General features: G+C 43.2%; 1 protein-coding gene across 3 annotated transcripts in view; it reads right to left on the reverse strand.

The window, feature by feature from the left end:
- Window positions 1-3,365: 3,365 nt before the first annotated feature.
- AGL26 (tRNA (cytidine(34)-2'-O)-methyltransferase) overlaps window positions 3,366-16,837 on the reverse strand; it is a 229,321-nt gene continuing 215,849 nt past the window's right edge. For 2 of the 3 annotated variants that reach the window (XM_089439429.1, XM_089439431.1), the window contains exon 7: window positions 3,397-3,809. In XM_089439429.1, coding sequence (XP_089295555.1) covers window positions 3,528-3,809 — 282 coding nt within the window. In that variant the 3' untranslated portion in view covers window positions 3,397-3,527. Of the gene's footprint in view, window positions 3,810-16,837 lie in introns of all 3 variants that reach the window. The other variant, XM_089439430.1, reaches the window with a different exon arrangement.

Genomic DNA, 16,837 nt, shown 5'->3' on the forward strand with positions numbered 1-16,837 from the left:
GAAAGTCTTCCAGAGATCCGGAGTGTCACTTCCGGCAGCAGAGACAAGCAGGACAGATTGATTTGTGGCTGATCTGAACCACATATGTAAGGGTCTGCGGAAGGGTTGGACAACCAGTTTTCAGAGGGAGCCAGAGGCTGAGATTGCTTATGGAGTGAGAGAATTTTCTCTTTAATTATTTTTGTCAAATATTTTTTCATTGGATAGCCAGTTGGGCATCCATAGATTGTACTCAAAATTTCACTGTTGCATAATAACAAAACCCTCATCTGCTACACTAATTTTGCCAAGTTGGGTTTTTCCAGGGACATTTGTCCAAAAATAACTGTCATATTCTTATGTATGTGTGCATCTATATTTCTCAGTCCCTGTTTTATTTCCACAATCTTTTTTATTTGTGAAGAATTGCAGTGTGATTTATTCGTTGTTTTCTGTAGCAAATAAACTGCATAATTAATCAGTGAGAAGAATAAATTTCTAGTTGCTGCAATTTAAATAAAATTTCACAGGATTAAACAGGATGATTATCTTAGCCAAGAGAGAGGGTGCTTAAAAGGAGTTAAGGTGACAAAACCTATCTAGCTCACTCATCTCTTGTTCGTTGATGATGTCCTTATCCTGGGTGATGGTTCTGAATCTGAATGGAACACCTACAATAGTATTTTTTCTATCTTTTGTTTTGCCTCTGGAATGCTGATTAGTCAACAAAATTCTGTTTTTTTTCATAACAATATTTTGTTCCAGACTATTTCTCATATAGAATATGTGCTTCCATATAAGATGGCCCCTTTGGATAAATCGTTTTTCTATTTGGGTTATTACCTAAAGCCAAATTGCTATTATGTGGAGGATTGGAACTGGCAGTAGAAGTGGGTTGAAGGAAGGGTAAACAATTGGTGCTACAGATGGCTCTCTATTGGAGGCAGAATGACATTGACCAAGTCAGTATTGGAAAGCATCCCGTTGTATTGGCTCTCCCTCACTAAGATTGCCAAATCTACAAGATTCGTCAGTGTATGAGCAATTTTCTCTAGAATGGTAAAAGAAGCTGCACATATCATCATTTGGTCAAGTGGGATATCCTAGCCCAACCCAAATGTCAGGGTGGTTGGGGGTTCAAGAACCTCTATTGGTTTGGACATGCACTGGCCATGAAAAATACCTAGCAGGCCATCACTGGGAATGGTATATGGAGCAGCATTATGTAGGAGAAATATTTACATAATAATCCTTTTCCGAAATGGCTTTGGGCTTTTAAGCCTCTTAAATATGGCTCAAATATTTGGAGGGGTCTGGCGGTCACTATTCCATGGATCACCAAATGGTTGATGTGGAAGGTTGGTAATGGAAAGCAGGTCAAGCTGGGGATTGATCCTTTTATTGGGGGATCTTCCTTCTATCTATTATCTCCAAAGCTCATTTCACAGCTTAATGTTTGGGGTGTTTACAAACTTTGCCATGCATTTTTCCTATCCAGGCAGCATTTTTTCATTGCAGGGGGAAATTTGCTTCTGAATTGAGCCTTCAGGATCCTCTAGCAGATGAATGGCATAACTTTGTCAAGAATCTAATTCTTAATGGACTAATCTTATCAGCGGAGGATAACACAATTGCCTGGGTTTGGAACACCTCATCTGGGCAGATTACTGCTAGTCATGCCTATAGTGCTATATCTGTCTGTGTCTCCCAGCCTAGGATCAATTGGTGGTATAAGAAGATTTGGTGCTGGCCTGTTGCCCCAAAACTAAAATGTTTCATTTGGCTGGCTTTGGAGAAGCGGATACACACATGGGACCTTTTGCTGCGCAAAGGATTCTCTGGGCCAAATATATGTATCCTCTGCTCAAAGGACTCCGAATCTGTCCATCACTTATTTTTCCTGTGTGATTTTTCTAGGGCTCTTTGGGTTGCAGCACTCAGTTTATTTAATATTCTGGACCTTGGTCTTATGTCTCCTCTTGATCACTGTCTACTGGGGTGGAAACACAATATGGGCATCTTCAAAGCTCTGCCCATCTTCATCGCATGGGGCATCTGGAAAGTCCGGAATAAACATATCTTTGAAGGTAGACCTATTGAGATCTCAGGTATCCTACCTCAGATTATGGGTTTCTTCACTGATTATATCAGGCCTTTGAAGCATTCTTGGAGTCATTCTTTATGCTTTCCTCCTAGTCCTCTATCTGCAAATGTAGGCTTCTTCAATGGTGCATATCAGACTGGTGTTTGTGGAGGGGGTGCCATCATATTTCTACCTAACAATGTGACTTTTCAGATCTGGCTGAATACTGGTTCAGGGTCAAACACCAAAGCAGAGGTTTCAGCTGTTTGGGCCCTCTTATATATTGTTGCATCCATGAACATTGTCTCTCTTCAGATTTATGGAGATTCAAAGTGTGTGATTGACTAGCTTGTGGGGAGAGGACATCTGAAAATTCTTTCCCTCCAACACTAGATAGATTGAATTCAACTTTTGAAGGGTCTCTTTCATAATCTATCCTTTCAGCACATTTTAAGGGAATGGAATCAGCAAGCGGATTATCTGTCCAAGAAAGCTCTGCAGGAGGAGGAAGGGCTCATTTTCTTTGAAGAACAAGTTACAAAAGGGCCTGCAGTTACTGAGGAGGGAATCAGTTCAACTCCCAAGTGGCTTTCAGCTGGCTCCAATCTTTTGATATGTCATGATGTTCTTTCATTTTCTGTCAGTCCATTAATAGCTTAATTCGACTATAATTGGTTATTCCTTTTTGTCATCAAGATAAATTAGTTCAGTCTTTCGGGTTATGTATCCACTTTCCAGCAAATTTTGAGTATGTATATCTCAGCTTATTGCTGTTTTTGTCATGTCCATTTTTGGTTCCTGTCAGTCAGTGTTGTGATGTTTGCTTCAGCTGACAGTGCTGTCTATGTTTATGATGTAGTTTGGGCTATATATATTTGTAATTGTACTCCTCTTTCTAATGAAAAGAATGATTTCTCTTCTCTGAAAAAAAAATATATCATAGAAAGTATCAGAAATATTCTGTTATGAAGTAGAACAACCCAGAACAGTATTCTCCTACCACAAAGGGCGTTTACATGAAAAATTGCGTTTATTCCGTACAGTACAGTGAGTTACAAGTCCAAATTGATCATTTTCATCCCATCATTACATCTGCAACTTTGGAATTCCAACAAACCCAGATTTGCCCTACCCAGGCTATGCCTTCTGAACCAAACCTAGCCTCTGCCACTGACACAGCAAAAAAAGAATCTATTCCAGCATAAATACAATTTTCAATTAAACTTAATGCTTGTATAATGGAGGTCGACGGTGGCTGAGTGAAGATTCATTCTCACTATTATTAATTTGCATTAGCTACGTTGATAAAGAGAAAATCACTTTACAAGCGCATAAAACACCGAAGACAGACAACCTTAGTAAATACAGTAAAATCATAAATGTATGCATCCGAAGACGACATTTCAAAGAATCAACAGACTGATTAATCTTCTGCATATAAATCATCCATCATAAACTGATGTATTTACAGTTCAGTGGATGTTAACACCTTTCCATTGACTTCACTTTCTATAAAGTCACTAGATACATCATGAAATTGTTCATATCCAAGTTGTCTTGAAGCCTCATAAACAGCGATACCCACACACACTGAGAGATTCAGACATCGGACATAGGTCTCCAGTATAGGAATCCGAATGGTTCGACCACCATATACCTCATTTGCACAGTCAGCTAAAACCTCTGGAGGCAGACCACTTGGTTCTGAACCAAAAACGAGCCAATCCCCAGGTTTGTAGGTCATATCCTGAAAAGAAATGAAGAACGAAATTTGTACATTAGTGACTGTTCTTCCAGATTCAGAGAAATCTAGAAATACACATTAACTCTATTGCTGAGTTTCAACAACCAACCAAGCATTCTAAATTTTGCATGGCAAAGACAGTGTTACTCATTAATAAGCAAATAAATGAATAGGCAATTACAGTCCAAAATTTACGGGGGTAATTCTGTCCATCTACGAGAGAAAGGGTAGAACATAAAGCAAGTACTGCAAGTTACTGATATAAGAATAAATGGAATCAGGAACCCAAATTTGTAGAAATCAGTATTTAATGTACCAGTATAATTCCAAAAATAAAATGCAAACAGAGAAGGGTCCTAAAATCTCTCTGAAGCACTTCCGAAGTGTAATTCACAGCAATATTGTTAAAATTGGCAACTAGGGCCAAATTCCACCTTGGGGCAGCTCATATGATGGAGATGATTATTGCATTGGATTCCTCTTTACGAGAGGTCCAAGTTTGATATAGAGATCATCTCATTCGGACAAGCAGAAGTGGAATTTTGAATTTATTCTCTCATGCACAAATTGTTAAGCTCGGCCTCAGCTTAATGTAGGCTCAAGAAGCCCAATAGATGTGCCCTTTCACCCTCAACAAATTGTATAAATAGGAGTGACCTCTCTCCTCATTTGGACATCACTCACTCATCATTTTCTTCTCTCCTAATCTGATTGGTTCGTACAGCTTGAGGATCATCTCTCTCTCTCACACATGTGGATGAAGGACGAATTTCTGGTACAGATTGCAGGCCGAAATTTCAGAGTTTCAGGACAGAGTTGACCAGCATTGACTAGAGGGTAATTGACCAAGTTTGACTGCGTTATGGGGCAGAATTTCGAATTCCTTAGGCCACATTTCTGGGCATAGAAATCGAGGTTTTCTGGGCATGTTGACCAGTGTTGACTTCAGGTTGACTTCTGTTTTGACCACAGAAAATCACAGCAGATTTTTTCTCCTTTGACCGTGTTTGATCAAACTGTTTTGGGTAGCGTTTGACCTCCTCTTCAGGCCGAGTTTGACCAAGGAAGACCGAGCTGCGTTGGTGAATTTTTGCTGCTGTTTTGACCAGCGTTAGGGCAAGTTTGACTGCAGTTGACTGCAGAATTTTACAGGGCTGATTTGACTGTGTATTGGGCAAGTGAATTTGATCTTTGTACTCTCTCTCTCTGCTGAACAATTGAATAATAATAAGAAGATTTGATCAAAGGGTTTTTCCCTGGCATCTGCCTAATCTGGTGTCCTCTTGTCCTGGCTTGTCTTCTGCATATGTTTTTATGCTCTATCTGCATTTACTGTCGATGTGATTAAGTTAATGTAATTGCTACTGGAAATAATTAGAAATTGTCATTGCGCTGCTAAAAGAACATTGAAGTAAATTGTGCTAAGCATAGAACATACCATTGTTATCTAAAATTAACATGGTTTCAGAGCTCAAGTGAAGACAAAGCCCAAGCAAGAGTGAGGAAAAAAATCACTAAGGGAAGTTGTTGGACAAGAACTTGGAACTAGTCTCAATGAGGACTACATCTTACTTCAAATCCAAGGACAAGTGTAAGGACAAATACGACTATCATACATTGAAGATGTCTATGGATTTCACTTTGGAAGAAAATGATGCTATGTGTGATATTCCTACTTAGTGTTTCACTAAGTGAATATTGAATTTTGCTCAATTTTGGAGTATTACATTGTTTCACTTAGGAGAAGTGGGCTTAGGGGACCCACATTCTATTTTTGGCATGAGAAGCTTGCCAACATTAGAGTTCGATGGAAAGATTGTGGCTTTGGTGGAGTGTGGGGGCCACCACAAAGGAATTTCAGCCCACATGGAGAGCATGCTCTCATTGGAGCGAAATTGGTGAGAGAAATTCGATGTGGGCCCACATGGGAAGCCTTGGAGGCAAATCGACAGAAGGAAGGAGGGGCTCTCATTTTGCTCATCATCTATTATTTTCAAAATTTGTCTTTTGACAAGAGCATGCTTGAGCAGTGAGCCAAGTCTGCATGTGTTGTTCAGTACATCGGATGTTTCTGAGCAGAAATTCCAGCGTTTGCTTCAGTGGACTTCGAGTGCCAACCCAAGGAGGGAGTTCTACTTCATTCCGATTCGTCCCAGCGACAGTGAGTCGAGTTACATTAGTGAGGAGAGTTACAGCAGCACAGGGACTGCGCAGTCATAGCTAGAGGCACTCCGGGAAGTTGTGGAGATAGGGGAGTTTGTGGAGGAAATCAGGAGGGAAGGCTTGGGGAGCCTTCTAACAGGGTTTGCAGACATTTTTGGAGCATTCAGCAACAAAATCTTCAGGTGGGTCGATTTACCCAGCAGGAGAGCCAGCCAAGCCCAAGAGGGTCGAAATTCTGGGGTCAAGCTTTGGCCAAACCCTTCGTGGGTTATTATGGGTTTCTTGAGTAGAGGCCGAGATTAATTTCCTAGAATTTTCTTAGCAGCAAAGAGGGCTCTAGCAGCAGATCATTTCAGGCAGTATCACCATTTCTAGGCATTTACAATGCAACACTTGGGTCGAATTTACAGCAGAATGGAGGAGGGTGATTCATTGATCATTTTGGGCTTTTGCTAGCTTGCTTAGAGCAAGCCTAGGTGCACTCATTCCAACACCTTGTTGTACACCTCTTTCCATTATTAAAATGAGCATACAGCGCTGTTTTGGATGCAAATTCGTGGTCTGATTGTTTGCTCTAATTTTATGGTGTGTTTGTCTATTTTGTTTTGAATATTTACTATTAATTTTCCCTTAGGGATATTACATTGGTATCAGAGCTCATAGACTTGGCATAGCCTGTGGGAGCAGTGCAGTCTATGACACCAGAGGATAGGCAGAACGTGACATACTGGAGGCAAAGGTATAGAAGCAAGGAGCGACAGTTAGAGATCACCCCTGATCTTGTGACTACAGAACCGAAGGTAGAAGAAACCCACATGGGGGAGAATGAAGGAGACAAAAGGGAGGAGGAGAAGGAGTTTGCCCAACTCCTACTAAAGGAAGTGCAGGATTTGTCTCGAAACATTGAAGGAATGGGCCAGCGAAATGGCAATGGAAATAAGGGTAAGGGAGTCCAAGGGGATTTCCACTATGGAGAAGGATCTGGCACCTCACATCACCATGCATCTCTCCATGCTAACATGCCATTGATTCATAATACACCCTCTAGATCCACTATTTCTACATTCCTACGATCTGGAGCAGGTGGGTGGCCAGAGCAGGAGCAGGTACCTTATGGGGACTACTTCTTGGAGTATTAGTCTTATGGGCTTGATTTTGGAAGGGCCATTACTTTCAAAGATTTCTATCAGTTAAAGGGCAACAACAAGCCCAAGAGACAGAGTGGAGGAGGTTACATGGAGGGGACAAATTTGCAACGCATCGTGGGGGGGTTATTTATCCCAACCTTCGATGGGTCCTCCAAGAGCTCGGCCAAGGCATGGGTCGAAAAGTTGGATGTTTGCTTCCAGCTGAACCAAATGACAGAAGGGGAGGCAATCAAGATTGCCACACTGCATCCAGAAGGGGAAGCCCACAACTGGTTGTTCTACGGATTGACCACGATGGGACATGCGGGAGTAACTACCTATGATGATTTCACCAAGAGAGTGTTGGAGCAATTTGAGAGGAAGGATCCAGAGGAGTATTTCGGGGAGCTGACAAGGTTCAAGCAGACCGAGAGTGTAGAAGCCTACATCTTAGAGTTTCTGCGGTTGTTTGTGATGGTGCCTGACTTGTCAGAGTCTAGGAGGATCTTCATGTTTGTGGATGGGCTAGCAGAGCCATTGCGCGGGTTAGTGAGGTCCAACAAGCCCACTACATTACAGGATGCGGTAGGGAGAGCCCGAGATTTACAGGATGCCCTACCTAGGGCACAGGCAACATTACCCCCTAGACAGGGTTTCCAGCAGAGGGGAAGGACATCATGGCTCCACCATCGAGAGCCAATCAAGGGTGTGGGCAACTAGATGATGAGACCCGGAGGGACCTCAGGAGGAGGAAACTGTGTTTCACTTGTCAGGAGCTATGGGCACCAGGCCATAAGTGTGCAACGGGCAAGGCCCACTATATCGAGATCTTCCCTGACAGCGATGTGGAGGATGAGACCCATTTTGAGATGGGTGGAGAGGACAGCGTAACACCTCAGGGGGGAGGACCACCACCACCACTACCAGGGGGGTTTCCTTTGCTCCAACTAGAAGGGTCCTTGCATCACTACGTGAGGTTCCCAAATTCTTGACTATGAGGATTAGAGGCATTGTTCAGGGGCAGCATGTCTCAATTCTAGTGGACAGTTTGGCTACCCACAATTTCATTGATGCTCAATTGGTTCAAAGGAGGGGCATCACAACTGAGGAGTTTGAGGGGTTCTCAGTTCTTGTGCCTAGGGACAAAACCATGCAGTTGTTGGAATTTCTAAGTCTAACCCGTTAGAAATTCTTCCTGTACTATCTGGTTTATTTCACCTACTTGTTTAATTACTTAACAAGTTATTTACCATGTAAATACTGAAAATAAACACAAGTACAGTATCAACATCTACAGATCATCAACTGAAAGAAAACAAGCACACAAGTGACACCATTATTTTGGACCAATGTCCCCGGAAAAACCCAATGCGGGAAAACCGGTGCAACTATTCAGAGGGTTATATTATTATGCAGTTTATCTTAGTACAATTGGGTGCCTAAACCGGCTCACCTGACAGAGAAAAATATATGGCAACAATACCTCTATATCCGGAAATAGGTATTCAAAAAACCTGTCCCACGAAACCCTCTCCGGCACAACTGAAGCTCAGCGTTGGCCCTTCTAGCCACTGCGTCAGCCCCAAGACCCTCTACGTCAGCCTTTTGAGGCACTACGCAGCCTCTGGGAGCCTCTGCGTCACTCCCTCTGCCCTCTGTGTGGATGACGCAGTCTCTCTGGGCTCTGCGTAGCCTGGACTGACTGTTGCTCTCGCTCTCTCTGCTTCTGTGCTAGTCTCCCAGTATTGTCCCTACCTCTCTACCTCGTACTCACTGCCCCTCGCAACTAATCACTTATTCGACTTTACTTAGCAACCCCGCTCTAGCAAAATGAATGACTGATCACTCTGGTGTATTCTCCAACTAACCCTCAAGCCTCTTCTTATACTTTTCTCGTTGGTCCTTCAATGACCGAGATTAAATCTCTAATCAATGGCTAAGATTAGATTTGGCTTGATCCATGACTTTTGGAACCTTCTAACCCAGTTTTATATTAATACCCATTAATATTTTATTTTTCCTAAGTTTAGACTTAGGAACCCTAAAAATATTAATTATTTTAATATCTCCCAAACCAGGTACAATCTGTCCAAATCATTTCTCGGTCTTGGAGACCTCATGTGCTTTAGCCTCTCCACCAATTTTCATGGCTAGAGCACATCCGATGCTACCCCAAATCAACACTCCCTCTTAGCGAGGATTGTGCTCTAGTAATACTCCACACTGAGCATCACCCTGATTATCCGGCATCGGTCCCTGTGCTAATGCTAGGCTTCCCTGCCCAACATCCTCTGCACTGCTACATCCTGTACTACTACCCATGGCCCTGCCACTGCCACTGTTGCATCTGTACGGCAACTCCCTCTGCATCCGTGCTGCTGCTAGTCTATCCTCCCAGCACTGCATCCCCTCTCATCATGCTGCATCGTGCTACTGCACTACAACTCAGTTACTGAGAAGTAAGTAACTGATCCACCCAGCTTCTGACATCCCTGTCAGGCTAGAAACACTCCCAATGTTGAAGCTCCCTCTGTTGCTAACAAGTGCTCCCTCTAGTGATCTCTGCGTTGCTGCAACAACTCCCTGCATCTCCCATCGTTGCACACCTCTTTGTGCCATCCTGCACTGGTGCAACACTCTCGTGCTTCTCGCACTGTTGCAGCCTGCTAGCCTTGTGTTGTCCGGGGACTCCTGCACTGTAGCACTCTCTGTCACTTCATCTGCATCCGTCTCTACCTGCATCCACTAGTCCTGCTACTCCTCTTGGGGTCTCCCGTAGCAAGGTATAATCCAAGAGGTTGGGTACCTCAAAGATCCTGCCCCTCCTCGCCTGTAGTCCATCTGACTACAGCTCGATGTCTCCCCACTTCTTCTCAAGTGGTACATGAGCACTCATGGCACAATCGTCATCTTCCTCGACTTCTTTCTCCGCCTTCGCTGGTGCTGCCTTTGAGTCCGAAGCCTCTACCTTACTCTTCTTCCTAGGACACTGGTTCGCAAAATGACCCAATTCCCCACAATGGAAGCACTTGACCTTGGAGAGGTCCTTCTTCTTCTTCTTCTCCTACTTTCCCGCAGATGCTAGAGCCGCATCCTCTTCTTCCTCCTTGATTCTAACCCCTTTGCCGCTACTCCCCACCTTGGTCAGCCGTCTAATCTCTTCTTGACAAAGAGCTACCCACAGTTCTTCCCAATCTGGAAGACTCATCCTGCCCAATATGCTCTTAACAAATACCTCCCAATCCTCGGAAACTGCGTTCAGTGTGGTCCTCACCATCAATTCCTCATCCGGCGTGGCCCCTATGGAAGTTAGCTAGTCACGAATCTCCTTCAACCGACCAAGGAAGACATCTATCTGCTGTCCCTTCTGCATCTGGTATGCCGTTAGCTGATTCTCCAAGAGCATCTTCCTCTACACGGAAGTATGATGGTACAATGTCTTCAAAGCGTCCCACATGTCCTTTGCTATTTCCTTCTCAGCAATATGTGGTACCACATGATCCTTGACCCCATCAAGGATGATGCACTTAGCCTTAGCCATTGCCTCCTCGTACCTTTCATTAGCTATGGGATCAACTGGGATAGCTATCACTCTCGAGACGAAGCCCTTGAGGCGATGTCTGTCTAGAATAGACACGATCCTGGCCTTCCAAACCACAAAGTTGGACGCTCCATCCAGCCTATCCTGATCTCTCAGCCCATTCACAACCATCTAGCTGCTCTTCTTTTGACTCCTCCAAGTCTCTCTACTTCCCTCCTGAAAGTCCTCTGTTCGACTCTTGCTGAGTCTCTCAACTTTCTGTCTGGAAATTCTCGGTTCGACTCCCTCTGAGTCTCGATTTCCCTTCTGGAAATCCTTCTGCCAACGTCAAGTTGCCCCACTCAAATCGTCTGTACAACTGTAACACTGATCTAGATTCCTTAGCTAGAAATCTGCCTCGGTAGCAACTCCCTCTACTTTGGTCTTGCCCTATTAGGTATTGTCCTGACCACAGTACCCCACTAGCTTCGCTCGACAAACTACCCATAGCCTCCTATGCCCCAACAACTGAAGGATTGAGCCACTTGGCTCTGTGCAATCTCGGCACGGCAAATCAGCTCCCTCAGCCAACTGCGTCAACCCTTCTAGCCTCTGCGTGGCTCTGCATGAACCTGATTCTGCCTCCCTCAGCCTCTATGCTGGCCTTTCTGTGGCTCAGACTGATGACGCAGTCCCTCTACGTCACTCCTTCCTTTGTCACCTTCTACAAGGATCAAATACCTGAGAATCCACTTCACCGCCATCCAATGTTCTTTTCCTGAATTGTTCATGTACCTGCTTACAACTCCCACTGCATGTGCAATATCAGGCCTTGTGCAAACCATTGCATACATTAAGCTTCCAATTGTTGATGCATATGGAACTTTAGACATATCAACCATTTCTTCCCGAGTCTTGGGACACTCCTCCTTACTTAATTTGAAATGGTTAGCCAAAAGTATACTAACTGGTTTTGCATTCTGCATATTAAACCTTTTCAAAACCTTTTCTATGTACTCACTTTGAGACAATGTTAATTTGTGATTCTTACTGTCTCTAGTTATTCTCATACCAAGGATTTGTTTTGCAGCACCCAAATCCTTCATTGCAAATGAGTTTGCCAATTTTCTTTTGAGCACATTTATTTCCTGCAAGTTAGAACCTGCAACAAGCATGTCATCTACATCAATAACAATATAATATCGCTGCCATCATTTTTCCTTTTAAGATAAACACAATGATCAGAGTGACATCTAGTATAACCTTGTTCAGATATAAACATGTCAAATTTTAGATACCACTGCCTTGGAGCCTTTTGTAAGCCATATAAGCTCTTCTTCAACCTGCACACTAGTTTCTCCTTCCCTTTTACTTCATATCCCTGTGGCTGCTGCATATATATCTCTTCCTCCAAATCCCCATGGAGAAAGGTTGTCTTTACATCTAACTGCTTGTTATATACCTAGGGGGGATAATATGGGGTACAAAGGTGTTATATACCTAGGGGGGATAATATGGGGTACAAAGGGAGGTACCCAAGGGAATAATGTAATAATGGAATGGGCCATAGTAATAAATAATGTGGTTAACCCGTATTATGTAAGGGACCACAAGTAGTTAGTAATAATGTAATGGGCCCATGGTATTAGATAGATGGTATTGAGGGAACCATGGTAATGACCCATGGTATTGTATGTATGAGGCCTATATAGAGGCTAGAGACTCCACATTGAGAGGTGTCAAGGAATATTGTATGAACAGGCATATGGCTTGTGGAGTGTTCTCCATATCCCAGATAGGGCAGCATATGATGTTTATCTGCTAGAGCAATCAACGAATATGGGATTCCTCAATAATCGAATCCCACCTCTGGTTGTTACAGAGAATCACAATGGTATTCATCATGTGAACTCACTGACCAGTCTGCATTCGAATAATCATGCAGTTTTTATATTTCCGACAGTGTATCTCAATCCATGAGAGATTGTGCCCCAAAGATATCTCAGAAGATTCTTGGCACCAATCCAGTGAGGCTCAACCAAATATGAGCTCACCATGCTAACTGCAACACATATGTCTGGACGGAGGTTCTCCAAGAACATCAACGCGAATGAGTTTATGAAACTCAGAGGCATTTCCCAAATCTGGCCCGACATCACTACCATATAACTTCTTGAAAGTTAAGATCCTCAAGGTAGTCACAGGCTTGCAGTTTATCTTTCCACATTCAGAATCCAACTCCCTCTGTCTTCTACAAATGAGAGGGTCTGCACCTGTCATACATAGGTGCCGATATGAGAGGTTTGTCATCCACAACCTTCAAATGGTTTGGATCGATTTCACTCCTAGTGAATCTCAGCTTCATCAGACAGCTATCAATCCTCTCATACTACACCCAAGGTGTTTTGCTTCAAGCCATAGAGGGCTTTCTTCCACCTGTATACATGAGATTCCCGTTCATGAATCTCAAACTTCACGGGTTGTTCCATACCTGTGGACCTGCTACATGGTCCCTTTGTAAGATTTTCCTTCGGTACATCTCAGACATGTACTTTCATGCTCTTTTTGAATTCAGGCTTCCCTGTCACCATCTGACTCACAGACCTCCGGTGCTATGTGTCAATGGACATGGTCCCCAGTGGACTTCCTGTAACGTAATACAACCCTGAACTCAAAAACATCTTTGAAAATTCTATTTTCAAACACGTACCTTTCGATCAACGAGTGCCACCCTGAAACCTTTGACTTCTATTTTTGAGATGGTCACCAGGTTCCTTTTGCGATCAGGTACATAAAAGAGATCCTGGGATTCCTTGCTTTGAAGAGACGACCGTGTCTTTGATGACCTACATCTCTGTCATTCGAACACTCCTTCGCATAAGGGCCGAACTCATAACCAAGACATCTACCTATCCTTCCACCCTTAGATCCGAACTTCCCAATGAGGTGATCTTTAGGTATGCCATCAGAAGTTCTGCTACATCATTCTGATAATATGCGCTGTTTCGACTTCACCCTAAGTGAATCGTGAAGAACCCATTGATCCTTTTGTCTTATCCCAACTGTCTTTGGTGATTGCTCTTTCACTCTTGCTTGGGCATTGTCTTCACCTCAGCTCTAAAACCATGTTAATTTTAGGTACGTTCTATGCCAAAGCAATTTATTTAAATTTTCTCAGTTAGCAATCACATCAGCATTAAAGTAAACTGCAGATAGAACATAAATATAAATCACAGAAGACAAGCCAAGACAAGAGGACACAAGATGTGGCGCAAGCCAGGGACAAACCCCACAATGTGGGGAAACCCTTGATCAATTCTTCCTTTATGTTCTTCAAAGTTCAGCAGAGAAAGAGAGAGAGAAATAGTACATTTACATCAGAAGTCAACACTTTGACTTATCTAGATCTGAGCATAGATCATCTCCTATAACGATGATACATGAGATCAATTGAAGACATTCTGCTTCAACTGATTCTCCTAGGTGACAACTTCACCTATCCATTTCGTTCATCTGTTGCACCTTACCGTGTAGCTGCATCATGCATCATCATGCTGCTCATGATCATTGTGCTGCCCATACATCAAGTTGTCCATGACCTCATACATCATGTTGCCCATGTGTCGTGCTGCTCCATGATTTCATCTATCATGCTGTTCTCAACATCACGGATCTGCACCCATCTGATGTGTACTCAATGATTGGTTTACTACTCTCATTGATATACGGAGATTTCTATTATGACAGTCATTTCATTATGTCAACAAGGTCTCCAATGAGGTCTACAGCATGATGACTATATCTTATATCCTTATCATTACTGAGACAATGATTATTAGATTGTAGTAGCTTTGGTACTTCTTTTCCTTATAAATAGGCATGTGATCTATAGAATAGATCCATGACATGGTCATCCTTATACCAGGTATTCTATAGGAGTACCACGATTGCATATTGTCATACCTTATCCATGTAATACGAAGACTGTCATACCAAGGGCTAGGTCTCCATGTAGTTCAGACCTTACTGCAGTTACCCCATTCGAGATCTATCCTTCTTCGTTCATCCGAGCATGGATCCATAGGTAGAATATCGATCAGATATGCATCCATATCATACTTATGAGTTCTGGTCATGAATGCACCTCATACCCTAACCGAGGTGCAGTCAGATCCTGCTTCTCCATGCGAGATCTAGCATGTGTGCTTTCTGCTTTCTAGACTGTGGCTCCCCTAACCTTGACTGCGGCTCCATTAACCTTACTGCGGTTGTTCCTTTTCGGATTAGATTCACGTTGACTGCCCAGCGTATATATGTTAGGTGTAGAACGTTGACTATCTTATGAATGTTGTGCGTAATATTGCAATACCATGACTGCGTTTATCCTTGTGTGAACAGGACTGCGTGTATCCATTGTGTGAACAGAACTGCGAGTATCCATTGCGTGAACAGGACTGCGTGTATCCATTGTGTGAACAGAGTATCCATTGCGTGAACAGGACTGCGTGTATCCATTGTGTGAACAGAACTGCGAGTATCCATTGCATGAACAGGACTGCATTTATCCTTTGCGTGAGTTAGGATGGCTCCATTTCAACTGCGGCTGTGCCTTCTTTTATCACTGCGGCTTGATGACAGTGGCACCCTAGACTGCGTATAGAAGTCCCTTAAGGGCTTCGTATAGAAGCTTTCTTTCACTGCGTTTATCATATGGCCAGCGTAATGCTAGGCGTATGGCCAGCGTAATGCCATGCGTATATGTATGAAGTGTTTCCATGAACGGCGTAGGGTTTCACTTCCTGAACAGCGTATAGAGATTCATCATGAACAGCGTATAGGTTTGCATACTGACTGTAATTTAGGGCATCATCTGCGTGTGAGCTAGGGCATCATCTAGGCCAGCGTATTCTATGTTCTCTCCTTCTCCAAAAACCCAAGACGTGGAGAGGAGATCACCTCAAGAATACATGTGTGAAATGACTTCAAGTCCTTGCCAATTTATACTAAAACGTAAGTGATGAATAGGCGTGACTATTGGGCTTCTGAGCCTACTCAAGTTGCTGGTCGGCTTGATAATAATTTCATAATCAAAATAAATTCATATCTCCATAAATACTTATCGGAATTGGATGATCTTTAGATCAATCCTACACCTCTCGACGAGAGGGATCCAATAAAAATATCAGCTGCCACTAATAAGCTGACCCACATGGAGTTTGGCCCTAGTTGCCAATTTAACACCATATATTGATTGCACATAGGGACCTGAGATGTGGTACACGTTGGTGCCAACAACTGTCAGGACTATGTCGCAGTCGTTCTAGTTGTGGGATCTAGGGATTTGTTTAGTTGACTGGACACTCTATTCCGTGATGAGCAGGATCAGGTCAGAGGATGACCCAGCTCACACTTGGTTTGACATGCGGGGGAGCGTTGAGACCTATGTCGCATGGCAAGGTTGATTTTCCTTGTTGCTGCTATGGATCCAGGTTAGTGTTGGATGGGTAGGTCTTGACATCATGGAGATGCTTGGGCCAGATGCGTTGGGACTCTATAGATATTTTTCCATCAGGTCCCAGGAGAGGAGGATACAACTTGCGCGCGATGGGCAGAAAATCATGATCAAAATTTCGCAGCGACAGCATGGTGGCACACTTTTTAGAATAGCATGGGATCTGGGCATCACAGGACTTGGCAATACAGATACCCTTGGGGATGAGTTGATTTCTACAGGGGAAGATCATGCAGATCTTCCATTGGGATTTAGTGATATGCTAATGACATGGGGGACTTCGCGAGTATGGCAGGATGTCCAACAGGAGGAGGTCAAGGGGAACACATGCAGATGAGGGTTCATCTCCACAAGGATTGGATTGCATCTTCAAGAGTCTACTCCTGAAGTGCATGAGATCATTTACTCAGGAGGGCAGCTTCTCGAGGGTCTGCTCAGGCTTTTACATTTTCAGGGTGCTCTACTTGTGAAAAGAGCTTCTGGTGACTTTATCTTATGGGACAGCGAGTGGAGCGAAGGAGGCTTCCCATGGGTCAGGATGATTTGGGACCCTAGTGCCACTGTTGAGAAATGTAACTAGTTTTGGTTTTCATAATTGTGTTGATTCATGATGTAATGTATTTGTCAAAAAGAAAGAAAAAGAAAAACTTTATTGAAAAAGAAAACTTATTTTAGCATGGGTTTGAAGCTTTATTATTTCATTTCTGGA

Source organism: Pinus tabuliformis, chromosome 9 (assembly GCF_031772625.1).
Source record: "Pinus tabuliformis cultivar Carrire ecotype Pingquan chromosome 9, CPIR1, whole genome shotgun sequence".
In the NCBI taxonomy this organism is placed as follows: Eukaryota; Viridiplantae; Streptophyta; class Pinopsida; order Pinales; family Pinaceae; genus Pinus; species Pinus tabuliformis.